The 17,716-nt window shown below is 35.2% G+C and overlaps 1 protein-coding gene across 1 annotated transcript in view; it reads left to right on the top strand.

Moving 5' to 3' along the window:
- The window catches only part of FMN2 (formin 2), a 155,260-nt gene that overhangs the window by 9,616 nt on the left and 127,928 nt on the right, over positions 1–17,716 (top strand). Inside the window, exon 3 of the mRNA XM_066178849.1 lies at positions 10,260–10,426. Within this exon, the coding sequence (XP_066034946.1) occupies positions 10,260–10,426 (167 nt within the window). The remainder of the gene's footprint in view (positions 1–10,259; positions 10,427–17,716) is intronic.

Consider the following 17,716-nt stretch of genomic DNA (forward strand, 5'->3'; position numbering starts at 1 on the left):
ACTACTTCTGCCAAAATTTCAGCTTACATAAGGAGTAGCAGTGATGAACCCCATATGTGTAGGTGTGGGCGACTGCAGCTCTGGTTATTTTTAGGTACATTTAAAAACATCATTCTGTAGCAGTTAGCTGGACTGCAAGTTTCCAGAATCTTACTTTTATGCAGGCAGTTGATCTTTTTGGGGAATGGGGTGAGTTGGTACAAAGGGAACAGAGCAGAAGCAGAAAGAAGCTGTGAAAGGAAGGTGATGGACAGATGTTAAGAGTTTACATTGTGGTCACTTCATTCCTGCCTCTTCATATGATAATAGAAGGCCAGTTGCATTTCATTAAATGCTTTAGAAATGGCAGCAAAGTGGGTTCAAGGGCTGTATCATGCTATTATTTTCTCTAAGCAGCAGCAGCTTCCTGAATTCCTACACTGCAGTTCATGTAAAGAACATTAGGGACAACGAGGTGGACTGTTACCTTGGGTGAAAAAATTACAGTTCCTCCTTTTATTTCCACGTTGCTGCTGTCCATAATTTTTTCTTCACACTGATGAAAATAGCTAGGCTTTCTGACCAGGAAGTGGATTATGTTTTCTGATGTTAAATCTTGTTTTATTCTCAGATATTTACCGACCATAACTTCTTTGATTTGTAGTTGCACAGCAGGAGAAACATTAAGTAAGTTAACTCTTTTGCAACAGTAAGAAGCAGCGGTGTGTGTAAATATCACAAATTGTAAAAATAAACCCTAATATGTATAAAGCTAAATGTAAATACAGAAATATAGAAGAAGTACATAAATATTGAGAATTTCATCTTTTTAATGACTTGACACATACAGCTAAGTAGTGGCAGGAAAGACTAGCCACAAATGAGATTTATTGAGACATTCTTATTTGCCAGTATAGGTGTGAATTTTTTTGGTATTGAGATCTATATAAAAATTATCAGGAATGCCAGGACTCTGAATCTGGTGTGAATTTTAATCAGGAGAAAACACAGATGACTTTACTGTGGAACTAATTACAGAAGGCATCATTCATTCTAGAGCTCTTTTGATGCTGAGATCTGTCTCAGATGTCTCTTGAAGATGCAGAGGTAGTATGTACCAGGGAAAAAGTCACACCTATCCTTTCCTCCTCCTTGCACCGATAAGGAAAAAACTCACTGTAAAAAAGAAATCTATACTGTAGTATCACAATAACTGTCTTTGCCTTGATAAAAGAGGTTGTGTATCAAAGTGCTATTTTTTCATGCAAAGAGTCAAGAAGTAATTTATGCTGAAGAATTGTTGAGGGAAATATTTGATTACATCAGCGAAAGAAAATAAAGGCCCAGTCATAACAAGGCAGTTGTGTTTCCAGGTTTTCTTCAAATGAAAACCTTTCTGCTTTTCCCCTTTCTTCATCTAACTTTTGTTTGTTTATGGATACAAAGAAAAGCTTTTGTATATATTGATAAATATTAAAAAGCAGTTATTAAATTTGGAGATTAGCAGGCCTTGGCAACACAGGTCCTGGACGGGAAAGAAAGCTAAGGCATGCCTGGAAGCTAATGAGTAGGTTGAAGGAAATGTGTTATTTGTGTCCAACTTTAAAGACCACCTGATTTGGTTGAGATCAGTTGTGCCTTGTGACTTTTGGCATCTTGAGCACACATGTGAATTTACTTCTAAGGCAGAGATAGGCAAGACTGTATTGAATGTGGAATAAAATGTTGAACCATTGGGAATAAAGTTTTACAAATTTGGGTTGTAGGGAATAGTGCCTATCAGGTTGGACTGACAAAAGATGCTGTTAGTAATAGATGCCCAAAAAGACATCAGAGGAGCTTCTTACTTTAAAAGAGCTAGACAGAAAGAACTGTGGCTTTCCAGCAGTCTGTGAGAACCTGGCACAGACTTCTGCCTTCACATCACAAATCACCACAGAAACTAAAAGGGTAAAGAGGACAGAATTAAATACTTGCTGAGAGGAGGCTAAGTACCAGGAAAACACAATATGAAATTTGCCAAAGATGCATATGGTGCCTAAAAGATTTGGTAGACAGACAAATATATGTTTTCCTTCGAAATAAATTGATATAATTAGGGGAGGTTTATAAATGTGCCTCTGTAAGCTGCAAAGATACTGCATTAGAACCTGAAGAGAAATCAAGGTGGAAGGATATGTGCCATTTAATGTTTGGGTGGGGATGCATCTTGTTGATATTTTTAGAAAGATATTTTGTACTCTGTGCTATTGCTATATCATAATTGAGGAATTGTCTGGTATTTAAAAATAATTCTAAAATCTTCAGCTTCTGAAAGTTGATATATGAAAGCTTCTGAAAGAGGTATTCTTACCTTTTCCTATACATGTCACATATATATGTCACTAAACTACATATAGCAAAAGGTAGGGATAAAAGAATAGTTTAATATTCTGTCTCAGCTTATCCTGTTATACATATGTCATATGTAAGAAAATTCACTGTGGGGGAAAGGTGTAAAATCTTAGTCACTATGAAAGCAAAATTTCAAGGAGCTTATGTTCAAGTTAGGGAGACCGTGCTTCACAGACTTGCTAATCTGGAAGAATGCCGAAAGCACTGTCACAGCCTATCACAAATATTTTCATATATTTTGAAGCTCTGGTGATGGCAAAGCTATAATACCTGCTTTTTATAAAAAGTAAAATATTATTATTGCAAATAATCAAGCCAATTTTCATCATGTTTGTTGACTGCAGCAGCAAGCAAGTCTTTGGAACAAATCTTGAAGGAGGAAATGATAAGGTATAATTAACTATTGAGTTTATGACAAAAGGGTAAAGAAAACAAAATGCAGCATGGTTTTAGCAAAGATCAGAAAGACTACATTGATAACATTTTATTTACAGCTGCTTTCTAGACAGGACAAGAGTGGTAAGAAGGCATTCATCTGCATTTCCATACATAATGGTAACACTGCAAATCATTTGTCTGAAGAAGAAAAGTCCTGGTGGTTTTAGATAAGGGACTCTGTCATGTTACTTCACTGCCACCAGAGGAACAGTGTCATTTTGGCCTGCTCCTCCCTAGTGTTGTAAATGATGGGTTCAGTCAGACTGTGGAAAGTTTATTACGTAATTAACACAAGACTAGATCTGTGTCCTGACCTTTGTCCTGATCATAGCACTTGTAGGACTTGATATTTTCATTACCAAGTAAAATTCTCATTCTACTTCTGTCTTTCTATATTATGACACAAATTTCAAAATTAGGAACTGAGCTGACCTTAGGATTTCATTTATCAGGATGAAAGTCTGCATTAATTAGATTTTCACATGCTTTCTAGCATGATTTGTGGAAATATGGTGTATGTTTAAGTAATCTAATAACAGGCCACTGGGTTATATGCTGAAATTGGTGGTGTTGTCATGTCTCATAGTCAGCACAGATGAACAGGTTGTTTTAAAATACAGCTGCTTGGTTCAGTCAAGGAAAACTATAGATCAAATAGGAGATGCAATTTTTAAAAAACTGTTTGCAGCATCCTTTCTGGGATTAATTTTTACTTCCTTAATTCAGTGATCTCTCTTTTTCACCTTAAATTTTATAGAATCCTTTTTTGAAATTTTGTCAGACGTCTGCTTTTTTTTCCGTCAGGACATTTCTAGGAGAATTTCAGGGCCATTTCAATGAGGTGCTACTTTTGCCCTACATGCACTGTGGTGGCCCTTGGGGCAGTGGCAGGATTCTCTTCCAGTGGCAGCTAATGCCCTTGTTCCCAAAAGTGAGCATGCACACATGTTCCCTAGCTCTCTTTGGGATGTCTCAAGCACTTGAAGCTGTTAGCATTACGAGATGCTCTTTCTTTTTCTGTGTAATATGTTGCTCATTCTTAGCTGAGTCAAAAAATTAGTTATATGCTTTTTAAAGCTGTCTTGCACAAGCCAGAGTGTTTAAATTTTTAGTGATAATCGTAAGGCTAAAATAATAGGGAAAAATACCCGCTTGAGTTGCACAGGGTTTGATGTATTCTGGTCATATCCTTAGAGCTAGTGACGAGTTATATGGAAAATTTTTAATGCTAAACAAGGGTACTATGAGAGATAGAACATTGTAGACAGAGCGAGATTGAGGTGCCAAGAAATTCAGACAACTTGGAAAAGTAAAACCTAGTGTTTACTTTGACAATCAAGTACAGGATTGACAAATGTAAAATTATTAATTCATAGTTTTATTCTAGTTGTTTGAATATTCTATGAATGTATTCAATCAATACATTATTCACTGTAATTTAATAAATAGATATTTCTCACTTTGAAATTACATTGAACTGTGCGTAGGCAGACATAGAAAACTGTGGGAAAGAGGGAGATAGTGTTGATATGTCTTTTTCTTAATTCTCAGGCTTAGACAGGCTTTCTACTTTGACTTCTGAATTTAAGATGATGTGTGGGTTTAGCTCATACCATCCATGTGAACACAGCCAGGAAATCTGGAGGCAGAACATCAGAAAAGAAAGCAAAATCTTCTTTGGTATTTCCAGACATCTCTGACTTTATTAATGTTCTAAATACTAAAATAAAAGATATAAATAAATATTTTATGTATAATATGACAATATACAGTAAAAAGATATCAATATATAACATCTGTGGGGTTTTTCCCCCTTAGAAACACAGGCTTTTATAAAACCAGTGAAGGCAGAGATCCGCTGTTATGCTGATAATAACAACAAAAGGAAATATATTTGACACTATTACAGCAATGTGTGCCCTAACTGTAGACCTTGACCAATTTTGTTATATTTAAGGTTTATGTTGCCTGGAAATTATAGACTTAAAACATATTTTATTTTGTGTTTATTTAAAGCAGAAGGCTTTTTTTTTTTTTTTCCTTTCTTTTTGTTATGAAACTATATTGTGTGGAGGCCTGTTGCTTACTAGGTTTTCCATGTTTTATGTAACCAGGCTGTGAGAAATCTGTCACATGATTTTAGGAAAGTATCTGTCAATAAAAAATTCAATCCCTTAAAAATTTTTAAAAAAGAAAAAAAGAAAATAAAACAGCTAAAGCAACCTCACAGGATGAGAAATCTAGAACAGTTTACCAGTCTAAATCAGAAGAGGATTAGAAACTCTGCAGTGAAAAAGAACAATAAATAAAGTTTCTAATCCTGGAACATTGGGCATAATCTCCCAGGTCAATCTTCATACTAACAACAAAAAAAAATTAAATTGTTTCTTTTATGCTGCAAATTCATATTTAATATGCACTTATGGAGTACTTGGGCTTATATTTGAAGAAAAATTGGCTAGAATACCGATTTCTGTTTCATTTCCCAGGTTACATGTGCATCTTGGAAAACCTTTCTCAGCAGTCACATGTTACACATTATATTAAGGCTGAGTGGTACAGGTTAGCTGAAAACTGGAAATTTGACAAGATTGTGAAATGAAAGGAAATAATTAAAGTACTTTAATACATCTTTATCGTTGAGGTAACAATTTTATATGTAAAATATTAGTGTGTTTGATATATGTGAGAGCTAGTCAAGTACGTAGAACAGCAAGAAGGGGGAAATGGAGTGTGACTGATTTGCCCTGAAATATTATTCATTAAGCTTTTGCTGTATAGTTTGGGCTAATGTGATGAATGTGTGAATATGTACTGGAAATTATTTAAGAAATTGCATGCAGTTGCAACTGCTATCCCAGCTAAAAATATGAACATCTTTGCAGTATTTTAGCTTCTCTGGCATGTTTGTCCTCTTCTGGCATTCTGGGGCATGTTTGGTGCTGCACTGTTAAGGTGCTTTGTCAGATGACTGAGGCCTGAGTTAGCTGCTTCCTTGCTGGCAGCTTATTTAGAAAAGGAGATAAAGAAAGAAATGGAATGAAGGAATGATTCAGACTAATATGGAACAGCAGATAGCTGAAGTACAGGATTTCCTAACTTTTGAATGCAACACTTTTTTTTTCCCTCCTATTTTCTCTCTGTTGTTTAGTTTGGGGCTTTTTTTGTTGTTATTGTTTTGTTTATAAAGCCATGTTCATAATTGAAATCCTTTCTAAATGAGAAACTGTAAGAAGACTACAACTGTCTTTTCACATTTTGCAACACTGAAAGAAAACATCATAAATGGAAATTCACTTTTTGTCTATTTCTTCTTCCTTTTCCTTTATTTCCTGTACTGTCTCCCCAAAATAGAGCAAGACCTATGGTACATTTGACTTCAAAGCTCATAAAATCACTTTTCTGTGTGAACATTTCTAATCTTACTAAAATGGATGAAAAAAAGGGGAAAGCTGGGGGAAAGGAAGCAAGCAGATTTCAGCTTTTGAAGGTGTGAGCAATGTGTACAGAAGTCAACTCTTGAGGTGACTCAATATAGGATGTTGAGAACTGGTGTTATACTGAAGCCGTTCACTCTGCATTAGGAAGAATAAAAATGGAAAGTCTGTCTCCAGTGATGCAACTGCTGTGTTAATGGTGAAAGTGTGGTGTAGGGCTCTGGTTTCTTGGAGAGACAATCACTGAGAGTGGCAGAAGGGGGAGCTTTTGGAGTATAACTCATTTCGGTTATTAGTCTCAACTGGTGCTCACTGACAGCTGTGCTCCCGGGCTTTTGCAAATCCGGTGTAAGGAGGATAGAAGACACATCTTTAAAGATAAATGTGAGGTTATAACGGCAAGATCCTCAGGGAAGCATTATTGCAAGCTCTGCTGTAGCACAGTGCCTCAGTGCATGTGTGTGTGTGACTACTCTAGTTTTCTTCCAACTCTCACTTCCATTCGTGTCTCTTCCTTCCCTCAATAATTAAGCAAATTCAAAGCTAACAACATTTTTATGGTATTGTTGCTTCTTAAGGATTTTCTTGCTCACCTTGTAGCTCTTTGAAAAGCTTGTCTTCTGAGCATATCAAAGATCTATAAGGTTAATTCATTGAGTCAGGATTTGCTTGTATTTCTCTGTGGACAGTCCTGAACACCTTTTTTTACCCCCCTTTATACAGGGAGACAGTATGAATGGAAGTCACACTGGAACACGGGAATTTTCATTCAGTAGTGATCAGATAACATATTCTACAGAGATGGCTTTCATGAACAGTGGTGTTCAATTCTTGATCATAGGGATTGGAGGACCTGTTGTGTCATAGTGGAGGAGATCAGATCAGTAGTGCTTCATCTTCATGGGAATGGGAGAAAGAGGCAGATCATATAGAGGTGGATAACAAGGAACTTGGAAGCTGAGCCAGAAGATTCTGGCTGAGTCACAGTAGCAAAATTATAACTAAATATCCACAGAATGCCAGAGTACCTGATACTTGTACCTGATACTTCCAAATTAATCTCATGTTCTCATTCCTTTAGTTGATTAATTGTGTAATCCTTTGCAAGAGAAGAAATAAATAAAAGTCTTTTTATCTCTTACTGGGGTTTGATAAGTCATTCTAAGCTCCTAAAAATATTTCCTTAGTTTATAGTTGCCTTACTTGCTGAAGACTTTTGGCAGGATCCTCAGAATATTGATTGATCTAAAGCTGAAGTTCCTGTCTAATTAAAAATTTAGTATGCTTCCCATCCCTTGCCAAAATAATTAAGGGAAAGGTAAGAATACAGTTCAAGAACTTCATGACCTGGGATTTCTAGGAAGAAACGTTTTAAACATGAATAGTGATAATTTAACCTCTTAGGGGAAAGAAAGATCTCAGAGACCTTGGTTTTAGCTTTTACTCTTTCATGGCAGGTAAAGGCAGTCAAGAGAAATTTTTTGCCATTCCATTTAAACCTGTAGCAGAAATTAGCCAATCATCTAATAATTATTAATTTATTAATCATTTAATGATTCCAGATTATTTGCAAATGTCTTCACCTGATGGCAAGCTATTTATATGAGGTGATTAAGGTGTCTGAGGCCAAAAGCTGTTGGTGCTACCTTTTATTTATAAACTAGCAATGTAAAATTGTTGCTCAAAATCTTGTATTTGAATGAAATTTAGCCTGAAATCAGTTTAAATCAAACTGTTGATTCTTCTAGGTTAAAAAGTACTTGCTAGTATAATTAAATAATTTTTACTCTCATATTTATGCCAAGACTACTTCATGCTCAGATGGACAAAATTATATAATTCCTCTTACTATAATCTGCATTAATCAAATTCATTAGTGACTTTTTTTCACATATACTTATTTATGTTGTTTGAAAGCTAAAGTATTTTTAGAAAATAGTTAAAAACTACTATAAAAATTAAACTCCAACTGAATAGCAATTAAGATTCTGAACAATGTAATTGAACTTGAGCAAGGCTGTTAAATGCTATAAAAATTAGCAAATGAATGGATGGATTAAGAGGGGGAAAAAGCCTCATTTCCTGTTTTATAATTTACAGATATTGTTCCTGCTAATTAGGTCCAAACAAAAGGAAGGGGTTATTCTGGTTCTGAATATGCAGGAGAAGAGACTGTAAACTTGGCAAGATTATTTAAATGTTGAAATGTCCAGAGGAAAAAAAAAAAGAAAATCTATCAAGTCTGACATTCAATAGTCGTGGATAATATAGCCTGCAGAAACATGTCATTTTTTTGCATAATTCTTTCTTTTTGGGTGTGAGCAGAGTGATCCTCTGTGGTCAGCAAGAAAGACTGCCTTGAACTAGTAAATTATTTTGAAGAATTAACAGCTGAAGTGTGATAGAGGGATGTGTTGAATAAGCGTTTTTGTTGGCATTGCATTTTAGGTGGTGTACTCAAGGAACAGAGGCAAACTAACTGGCAAACATAACAAAATTTATGTCTCAGAGAAGTTTCTCATCGCTTATCTCCAGTTTTATTCCTTTGAATGTATTGTATTTCATCTAAATAAAGGGCTAGCAAACTTGGGCTAATAATCAGATAATTATCAGATCTTTAGATGCCAAGAAGAAAATCTTAGAAACAACTTCAACAATTTCAATGCATTGTTTATTTTAGGGTGTATTGCCACATGAAGTTAAAATAATACAGAAACTTCTAGCCAAATGTCACTTACAGTATCCCTTTAAAATTGCTTCCAGATGTTTAAAAGAAAAATCTTTTTAGTATGTTCAGAAAGCCTGGGAAATTTAACGTTTTGAACAAAGTCAATGTTCAATCAGAAATCTTGCATGTAAAAACCAGTAGAATTATAATTATAAATATTATTGTGTAAAGCTAAATTACACTAAAATGCTCTCTTAATACAGTTTTGGGTTTTGTTTGTTTGTTTCAAATACGTTTGGCTTTGAATGAGTGGGTGGAAAAAACAGGCTATAGAAACTTATTCAGGTATGAACTGTATTCCCAGCTCGTTTATACTCAAACATGAAATCAACTTTATTACTCCATTTGTCTTTTCTCCTTCAGTAGTTTTGTTTCATCTCTTCATCAATATCATGTGAATCTGAACTTTGGCATCTTTTTACATCTGACATTTTAGAGCTTAAGCAACTTAATATTCTTAAAAATATAGATTTTACTGCAACCTGAGTATGTAACTAATTTTTATAGTCTATTTTGGGCTAAACCCACAAAGAATTGTCATATTTCAAACCACTAACATTTTCTCCTCTAATATATTTTATAACATAAGCTTTCTTTCATGTTCTGGTTGGATAACAAAAGAAAACACTTTGATCATGAAATCTGGCCTTTTAAGAGGAATAAATATCTTCTTACTCTTTAAAAGCTTTACTTCTCTGAATTGCTGCTTGTGGCACTGCATTTTAGTTCAGAGCACTCCACCACTCTGAAGCTGCATACAATACAATTTTAAACAGAATAGTTATGAAGGCTTTTATTGAGAATTTCTCCAAAGAAACAGAGCAAAATTTCTCAAAGACTGTAATAATTTTATGATTTTAAAAAACAAAGGCTCATTCCAGGAGTTGAGAGGCTAAACTTTATACTAACTTTGTGGGACATCTTTGGAAGAAGTTTCATCTCTCGCTAATATCTTGATTTTTCCCTTCACAACAATTGTATAGAAAATTGATGCCACGATAACAGCTCATGGTTTTTATTCCTACTTCACACTACAGCCAGCACATATAATATATACACATATTTTCTTGAATATCCTAATTATTCAATATCCAGATAACTTACAATCATTATGCAGAAATATTTTCTATTTAAAACTTACTATCAGATTTATTTCTAAAGATTTTTTTATTTAATATTTTTTACTTCTAATTATTCAGATTTTCGACACGCATTGTAACGCCTAAGTACTTGTGTCCTGCGTGTAGCTACAAATTCTTATTGATCTCTCATCACCTTGGCAGGACGAACTCTGCTGGAAAAGCTCTTCAGCCAGCAGGAAAATGCACCACAAGAAGAAGCAGAAAAACTGTGTTCCCGCATTATTGCAATGGGTCTTTTGCTTCCATTCACTGACTGCTTCAGAGAGCCATGTAAACAGAGTGCCAAGCAAAGCACACCCACGTTTGATGTAAGTACTGAAAAAGTTGTCTTTTGTCTCTTTTGTGAAGCAGGACATGATTTTCTAATAGTTTATCCCTCCTGAAACAATTCAGTTTGTCATTTTAATGAAGATTGACTTTAGGAGAGTGCCCAGCTATTTTTCTGTGCTCGGGTATGTATGCTTTTGTATACACATACGCATGTTCTCCTATAACTTGGCGTCTTAACTTTTTACGTGATATCTTAGTCTTAGTCTGTTCTTCATTTGTAGTTTTCATTGTTGTCTTCTTTGAATCAAAGCACTTGGTATGACTACCAAGATTTCCATCATTATCTGCTCTACCAAAAAATATAAATTAAAGGAAAAAGAGAAAACAGCAGGTCACAAAATTTTACAGAACACAAACTGGATGTCTGTGCTAGGTGGTTTTTTTTTCCTTGAAAATACTTTTGATACAAAATTGTGCAGGTGTCAATGCAAATATGCTGGCATGCCACATAAAGTGTTATCTGTACCTGTGGGCTACCTGGTCAGATGCTTGCCTGCTGGTACAAACCTGGGGGTAGACGTAACTGTACATACTTTTCCTTTCTCTTGGATAATCAATTTAACATTAAAACATTTCTGGTTGTAACCCATGGTACTTTGTACTCTTTTAAGTGGCTAAAGATAATTAGGGATTTTCTCTTCACTAATTAGCTTCAAAATAGTATACAAATATTAACATAATGTTTAATCTGTTTAATTTTTTGCTGGTATAGTTAAGATCACCCCTATTCTATACATATAAGCTGAAGTTTGGTTACAAATGCTCAAAAATGGATTGGCCTAGATATGAGAGAACATGATTACTTCTTCACTCTTTAGATCTTTCTCAACCCTCCTAAAAATAGTTTAACACAACTGCTGAAGGGAAAACTGAGAGAATATTTTTTTTCCAATCAATTCTTATACAAGCTTTCCTAAATAACCCAGTTTATCTACAGAGTCATCCCATTGTTAGGTCCCTCTAACAATGTTATATGTATAGGCTTTGGTGTCACTTTGGGTTTTTTGAGATGCAACACTTGAAACATTTTTTTTAACTGGTTTTTGAAATTAATTGAAAAATGCAATTTAACTATAAAACTGAGGTTACTCATGCAACTTAAAATCACACTGCATTTGAAAGTGCTTGTGGTTGAATATACTCATAAAAGTTACTGGGAAAGACAAGTTTCTTATTTTTCAGGTTGTTTAAAAGAGTCTGGTAATGTTTTCCACTCTCCTGCTGTTACCATATATTCAACAATCTCCTTTAGATTATTAAATACCATATTTTTTAAAAGCTTCCCCTGTATTATAAACAGATTTTTTTTATCCATCTCAGAGTTTGCAAAGAAACAGAAAAGGCTCTTTTTTAACTGATATACCATGCTTTGTCTGAGTAACAGATATTTTATTTATCTTTTGTTTAACGTATCCATAAGGAGGGACAGGGTAGTAGCCTGGTGCCACGTTAACCATCTGCCAAGGTCAGGAATTTAAGATGTTGCTGGATTAGCAGTGGTCTTAATTTGACTTGCTCTATCAGTAAGCCACAAATGTCACAGCTTCTGTGACTACCTTTCTGTATAAATCCCCTAAATAGATGGCACTCCTGGTAAAGCAATGCCAGATACGGAGAATGGCCCTGCTATGTAACCAGTACTTCATCGTACTCCAAAGGGGCTTAAAACTCTCTTCAGCACCAGGTCTCCACAATTGAATTCCACACAGTGCAGAGCTGAGAGCTGCTGATGCTGAGTTTTGCAGTATGTTTTTACTCCAGCCTTGGTGACAACAGTACAGGAATACCTATCAGTTTATTCATTACACATTCTCTGAAACAAAAATATTGAGAACTTGCACTATAAGTTCTAATGGCTGGAAACTTAAAAATTGTGCATTCCTTGCTTCTTGGGGTAAATTTAAAGTATTTTACAGAAAATAAATGCTAATTGTTATGTAAGGGAATGAAACAATTAAAAATTAGCTTGAAAAGAATTATGGTGATGCTGAATATTACTTAAAAAGGACCTCTAAGGGTGGTGAATTTTGTCCTCTCTTGCATCCCTCTCCATGTGTGTACTTCGGGGGTTTTTTCCTATTCACATTTTTCTTGTTTGTTTGTATTTTTTAAAATTCTTTAGAGCAAAACTTTAATGTTGATCTAACAGTTGGTTTAAAAGACATAGGATTCAGGGCCTAATTAAGGACTAGCCTTAATACCTAAATTTCACCAATTTAGAATTAGGATGAACATCTTTTTTGACCTTACTCCAAAACTGGGAGCAGAGCCAGACCCCTATTCTTTCTTTATCTTTGAGTTCATTAGACCCACAGTTCAATTTTGGATTGCCTCCAGTTTGGCTGACATCTTTTTCCCTTAGCTGAAGCTGCCATCAGCAAAGGTCCTGTAGCTCTGTCCTGGTCCCTGCCAGTCTGTGGGCCTTCCTCCCTTCTTCATGAAGCCATGGTGCTTGCCTGTTCCTTACTGTTACTTCTTTGGCTATTTTGATTTTCATCTTAATCTGATGCTTGTAAAGTCTTGTAGGTCACTCTTTGAATTTTTTTTTTTTTTTTGGCAGGATTTCCAACACTTCTTCCACTGAAACCCCACCTTTAATCTTTTTCTCCTTTTGTGACTTATCTCTTGTATTTCTGACTTTAAAGTACTATTTTTTTTAATTGAATAAAATCCACGATTCCCTTCTTGCTTTAGTGTTGTCCCACAGACTTTATTTTTTGAAGATGCTAGGTTACAGTTTATGAAAACAATTCAGTAAATTTGGTTCACTCTATGATCTATTGCTCATGGCTTGAGATGAGTATAAACAGATTATTTAAAAGTCTTATTCTCTCACTCTGATCCCCTTTTCTGGATTGGCTGTAGTGAATTTAATTTAACATGTCTAATGCTGAAATCTCTTCAAATGTTTGCAATTGCATATTCTGATTATATTCTCATTTTCTGTATTATTCATGCCCACTGGTCACCTCTACTTCTCCCTGTCTTAGAAATGTTTATCCAAATCTTGTGTCTGTTTTCTCAGTAATGCAAGATATCGGGTTTGCTTTTTTTCTCCCAACATATTTCAGGCTTCAGTGCAGGCCATTAAGGAATAGTACAGCCCTCTTTTTTGAACTTTTTTGGGATCCTATTTCTTTCTCTTCCCCTCTGTCTGACTGCAATTAAGCAGTGCATTAGAAGTAAAGACAACTTTCACAGTTCTTAGTTTCTTGGGCTAATTTTAAAATGGCTCCTATAATTCAGTTTAATTTAAATTCTTGGCATTTGTGTGTCTGGTGTACAGTATGCTTTGTGGATGTGATGCTTAGTCCTTTTTTCATATGTGGAAAACATGAAGGATCAGCAAATGCCAAATGAGAGCACAAACCTTCAGAGAGATAGCAGCTGTCACTACATTTATGCTGAGGATCATTTTCAAAGGCTTAGATATTACTCAGGTATTAGGAGAGATTTTAATGATGATTGGACATGACATGTTCATGAAGTACCTCTGAACTTTTTTGTCAATTAGCCCAAAGGACAAAAAATTTAGAATTGTTTTAAGAACTTATGAGAAAACTTGCATGTTCAATCTTGGCCTGTTTTTTCATTTTTTTTCTTTTGAAACGGTTGGTGGCAATTGGCCAAAATAAAAAATAAGTCTGAAAAATCGGGCTAAAAAGCTTTTAAAATAATATAAATGAACAAGAGTTGGTGTTTTTAAGATTTTGCTGTTGAGAAGCAGTGGAAGATCTTGTTATAGCTCTTTGTACCTACTCTTAAAATGTAAAGAGTATCTTAAAGCATAAGTAAATGTTCAGTAGCAGGTTCTCTGTCTAGACATATGCTGCCCTTACTGCTAGTTTCCCATTTGGTAGGGAGGCTGCTAATTATTGTTTCATGTATGTCATGACAACTTACTCATCAGGCTATCTTTAGTCTTTCATGCTTCTGCTAATATTTTATAAAAGAAAAACAGAAGGTTTAACTAAAAAATAGATAAAGTCAAGCAAGTAAAAGAGCAACTTATAGAAATATAAATTAGCAAAAGCCTACACAAAGCATGTTCTCTGAAAAAAATGCTTGCCTTTTGAATAGCCATTGCCTTTTAAATTTTTTCCTTTTTAGAAGTTGAGTTATTCAAGAGGGTTTCTAAAGATTCAAATTAAAACAAAATATCTTCTGAGTGAATGATACACCAGACATTTATGCCTTGTGAAAAAGTCTTCCATTTGTAAATCATTGAATCACAGAATTGTTAATTTGGCAAAGTCCTCTAGCAGTTTATTTTAAAGACACAGGAATCAGGACTTAATTAAGGACTAGCCTTAATACCTACATTTCACCCATCTAGAATTAAGAGGTACATCCTTTTTGACCTTACTCCAAAACTGGGACTAGAGCCAGACCCATATTCTTTGTTTATCTCTGAGATCATCCGACCCCCAGCTCAGTTTTGGATTGCCTCCAGTTTGGCTGGTGTCCTTTTCCACATTCACATTTGCCACATCCACATTCCTTCTGAACGCTTACAGGTATGGTGATTCCACCACTTCCCTGGGCAGCCTCTTCAATGCCTGACTACCCTTTCAATGAAGAAATCTTACCTAATACCCAATCTAAACCTCCCCTGATGCAGCTTGAGGCCTTTGCCCCTTGGCTTGTCACTTGTTAGCTGTGAGAGCTACCTACCTTCCTTACATGTAGTGCAGCTGTAGTCTTGAGCTTTTGAGCATGTTGCCTCATTATATTATCCTATTAGAGTAATATATAGAGTAAAATAATCATGAAAGTGACATTTCTAAAGGGTGCATCTTTGGAAAGAATGTAACAGCAGGTAAGTTTTTCTTTCACCTGTTGGAGGATCACAGTTTTTAATAAGTAGAGGTCTTATCTGCTTGGCTCCTCTCTTAATAATCACCGATAGTTATTGTCTGAGAGCCATCAGTAATGTGGATAAATTAAAAGTATTTGCATTACATTTTTAAACTGTTCATAACAAGGAAGAAGCTGGCATTTTCCTATCAATGTAAGGCAACTTTCTTTAACGTCTCAGTGCTAAGAAATACTGACATTACTTGGTGTTTGCATTTTATCCAGTAGTTGCAAAAAACCTGTTTTTTCTACACTCCCTGGATGTGTAGTTCCTAATTATGACTTCCTGTTTCAGATTTTCCAGTTCACATTGTATGGTCTTAAGCAATGGGCAGTTTTTTCCTTCATACCAAGTTCCTATTTTTTTTCTGACAAGCTTTACAAGTAACTTTTGGAAGTAACTGAGCATTAGGTTTGAAACACTTAAATTCTGAATGATTTTTTTTTTTTTTTTTTGTGTTAAGGGCTTTTTGTTATAATTTTGTGTCTTTGAGAAGAAAACTGAGCATAACTTAGTATCCATACTGTATTCCTTGTTTAAGGAACTTAATCTCTATTTCACACCGAAGGGTCCAGTAATGACTACTTTTCAGGTGGCACTAACAAAAAATATCATCTTCTTTCATTTTTATTTGTCTGTGGTTTGATTTTGACTTTGCTATATCTCTGCATCTCTTCTCAGTGCTTCTATTTAATGCTCTTTCTATGTTGAATACAGCTGCTAATGCCTTCTTGATTTATCAACAGTTTCAGCACATTCCATAATGGAGGGGCTAAATAAAACCTTCTGGATGGTATCTTTTTTTGCTGTGTTATGACCTGATTTTATAGAGTCATGTTTGACAGTCTAGGATAGACACTACCCCTTGTGCCATTTGTAGTTATGATGCCTGACTAGGCTGTCATCTGTTTCTGAAATAATGCTTCCCCAAGGAAGCAAAGTGACAGACAGCATGAATGGAAAATGCTGAAAAAAACCTTGCTGTTATCCTATTATCTCCTGGCCACCTGTAGTGATGCAAATGCTTTCTAAGGAAATAAAGAAGCTGCTTTCTTTCTGCTGAGTAGTAGCAGATGGTGGGAATTTGCAAGTCAGAAGCAAGAGAAATCAGTGACATGAAGGCTTGACTTAATTTAAACTTAATTGCACTGCTGATATCAGTCTGAAAATTAGTGGGTAAACAGATTGCTGATAGAGTCCTTTCTCAGAAGACAGAGAGCCAAAATACCAGCAGTGATCAGTTTCCAAAGAACTTTCCGAGTACTGAACTGCAGCACACAGCTGGCAACAATGCATGCAGCATTTTTTCAAGCATACTTTTGATGCTCGGGCATATAATATGTAAGACTGAATACAGGCCCATCTCAGAGCAGTATTTATAAGAGCAGTACATTGGAGTACTCAATTTTATCAGAGTAGTACATTGGAGTCAATAGTGAACAAGTCTTTAAAAGTAAACAGGTGAAAATTGTGGACTAGGGAAGAGAAAACATTGTTAATCTGCTGTCTTAATCTTTGTTTCTAGTATAGGTTACCATAGCAGTTCATTTTGGCTAAATCAAAGCCCCCACGTCTCCACTTCCATTGCCCACTCACACTTTGTGACACTTTGTCTTTTGTGGTGAGCAATTCTGAATGTTCCTGAGTGTAGTAAAATGTAAGCAGTTGATCATTGGGCTGAAGTACTGTTCTTATGCTTCTTCCCTGCTTCCATTTCTCAAAAAAAAAAAAAAAAAAAAAAAATTGATCCATTTTACAGTTGTTAGCTCAGGCCCTGCAGTCTTCTACTTCTTTTACTCCTTTTCTCCTTCTTCTTTCTGCTTCCTTGTGGTAATGCTACTGTATACGCTTTCAACTCAGATGTTTTATGTGTAGGATGTTGCTAGGTTTTCAGGTTTCTTTTGCAAATGAACCTTGCTTACTTGCTTGTTGTTCTGAAGAATTGCTTCAAGAACTCTATCCTGAATGTTAAGTTTACACCACCTGTTTAAATTTTTTTGTATCATTGTGCATATGGTGAAGGTGGTGGTCAGCCTGTCACCTCAAGAGATATTTATATTTTATGACTTTCTGTAGGTTAGTTCTCTTTCTTCAGAATGTCAGTCATAAAAAGATGTCTTTTCTAACTTGGAATTGCAATTAAATTGAGGGTTGAATTTGCATATATTGCATATCTCTTTCAAAGAGAGTTTTTACAGTAGTAAAAATTACATTGTCAAATCGCAGAGAGGTGAAAGGAGTTTTCTAAGGAATCTGTTTGATTTGGGTAATAGAATTTTTTCAGAATCCAAACTTGCAGAAGAACCCTGTCACTGTAAATAAAAACAATTCCTGGTGAGGAAGTTTCTTGTCTCAGCTTACATTTTCTGATGAGTCAGTAAGAGGAGGAACCCTCAGGTCATGTCAGTAC

The sequence above is a fragment of the Chamaea fasciata genome, unplaced genomic scaffold (assembly GCF_029207755.1).
Source record: "Chamaea fasciata isolate MVZ Bird 193981 ecotype frontalis unplaced genomic scaffold, bChaFas1.0.hap1 SCAF_3, whole genome shotgun sequence".
Classification (NCBI taxonomy): domain Eukaryota; kingdom Metazoa; phylum Chordata; class Aves; order Passeriformes; family Sylviidae; genus Chamaea; species Chamaea fasciata.